We start from the raw sequence: 1,882 nt of genomic DNA, 5'->3' as shown, positions 1-1,882 counted from the left end.
GGAGCTGCTGGTGGAGCACCTTCCCCCCCCCTCCCTGGAAGCAGGGATCGGTGATGGGGGGGCGGGATTCGGGTCTTCAGACCCCTGGAAGGGGACCTGGCGCTGGAAACATCCCAGGCTCTTTCATTTCCCTGCCCTTGTAACGTTTGCAGCGCTGCACCGGAGGTGGTAAGCCGCTCCGAGCTCTTCACTCCTACGTGAAGCTGATTTACCCGTCCCGTAACGCGGGTGCCTCTTGTTTTCGGGACCCGGGTGGCATCTGCCTGACAGCGCGGGGATCTGGGTGTTTTTCGGATGGTGGTGTGGCGGGGTACGCCGTGTCCCGGGTTCAAGCTCTAACCCCTCTTTGCCTGTCTGCGCTCAGATCTGGCCCGTGCTGTCGGAGACCCTGAACAAACACAGTGCCGATAACCGCATCGTGGAGCGGTGCTGCCGGTGCCTGCGCTTCGCCGTCCGCTGCGTGGGCAAAGGCTCTGCCGCCCTGCTGCAGCACCCAGCCCAGGTACGGAGGCTGCCGAAACCCCGCTAGGCTGCCGCCGAGAAACCCCGCTCTCAACGCCTTTGTGGGGACGCTGCGGTCCCGGGCTTGGAGCCGCCGTCGGAAAAAGCTCGCTCTCGGTTCGCATTGGCAGGCAGGCGCGTCTCGTGGGCAGCTGCCAGGCAGCAGCTGGCGCTGGAAAGCGCTGCGGTAAATGCCGGCAGCCTCGGGAGTTCCTACGTAAACCCTCGGGGAGTAGAGAGAGCCTTTGAACTGCAGGGGAGAGCTAAGCTCTGCCTGATCGCTGCTCCGTAGGTTGTGGGAGCCCCTCCGGTTGTTTCTGTAATTTGAAAGGTACGCGTGAGGCTCCACGCCGTGCGACTCCTTGGAGAGGTAACTCTCAGCCTGACCTTAGGTGTCCCCTGCTCTGCTCGGTCCTTCCACCGGGCTAGGGAAGGGCCACAGGCGAGGGGAAGCTGCGTTGGCTCTGGGAGCCGCAGCACGGAGACGCTCCGAAGCGCAAGGTCAGGCCCGAGCAAGTACTTCAGGACGTCCCCTGCCCACCGTGGGGCTGGGGGAAGGTCTGGCAGGCTGGGACGTCGTCTGGGCACGCGACGAGAGCAGGCCTTTCTTGGAGAGAAGGTGGGACTGTCGGGCAGATCCGGCGGGCAGCGTCCCTGGCCGGGGACGGTGGGAGGTGACAAGCGTACGGCTTCACCCCTCCGTGGCTCGCCTGTGGATCGGAGCTGGGGGCTACAGCCCCTCGCCCTCAGGAAGCCGGGAGGGACCGTGCCGGTGGGGCGCAGCTGCTTCAGGGTCTCTGCAGTAGGTCCAGCCCTCCGGGAAACCTGGGGCTGGCCGAGGAAATCCCTGGCCGTGGCAGGAGGGAGCTACCAGGTTCCCGGCCGGATCCTGCAGCCGATGAGCCCCAGCGAGCGGCGTGCAGGGACTTGTCCGATGGCAACAGCCGCAGCAGTTTCTGTGCCGGAGCCGCTGCTGCCCGGCGGTGTCGGCGGTGGGCAGGCGGCGTTGGCGGTGGTGTCAGGCCGTGCCTGTCTCCCCGCAGATGGTGAATGTGTACCGGGCGCACCAGCACTCCTGTTTCCTCTACCTGGGCAGCATCTTGGTGGATGAGTACGGCATGGAGGAGGGCTGCCGGCAGGGACTGCTCGACATGCTGCAGGTGGGTGCTGAGAGGCGAGGGGTTTGGTTCCCACGTGTCTAAATCACTGAATCGTTTCGGTTGGAAGAGACCCTTAAGATCATCGAGCCCAACCACGGGCCCAACGCTGCCAAGCCCACCGCTAAACCATGTCCCTCAGCGCCGCGTCCACACGTCTTTTCAATACCTCCAGGGACGGTGACTCCACCACTCCCCCGGGCAGCCTGTTCCAATGCCTGACA

The 1,882-nt window shown here is 64.9% G+C and overlaps 1 protein-coding gene across 1 annotated transcript in view; it reads left to right on the top strand.

The window, feature by feature from the left end:
* The window catches only part of TNPO3 (transportin 3), a 28,858-nt gene that overhangs the window by 25,074 nt on the left and 1,902 nt on the right, over positions 1 to 1,882 (top strand). The window contains exons 19-20 of the mRNA XM_019472971.1: positions 365 to 502; positions 1,524 to 1,661. Coding sequence (XP_019328516.1) covers positions 365 to 502; positions 1,524 to 1,661 — 276 coding nt within the window. The remainder of the gene's footprint in view (positions 1 to 364; positions 503 to 1,523; positions 1,662 to 1,882) is intronic.

This window comes from Aptenodytes forsteri, unplaced genomic scaffold (genome assembly GCF_000699145.1).
Source record: "Aptenodytes forsteri isolate BGI_AS27 unplaced genomic scaffold, ASM69914v1 Scaffold310, whole genome shotgun sequence".
Taxonomy (NCBI): Eukaryota; Metazoa; Chordata; class Aves; order Sphenisciformes; family Spheniscidae; genus Aptenodytes; species Aptenodytes forsteri.
Note: the sequence above shows the minus strand (reverse complement) of the source record. Positions and strands in the feature narration are given on the sequence as shown.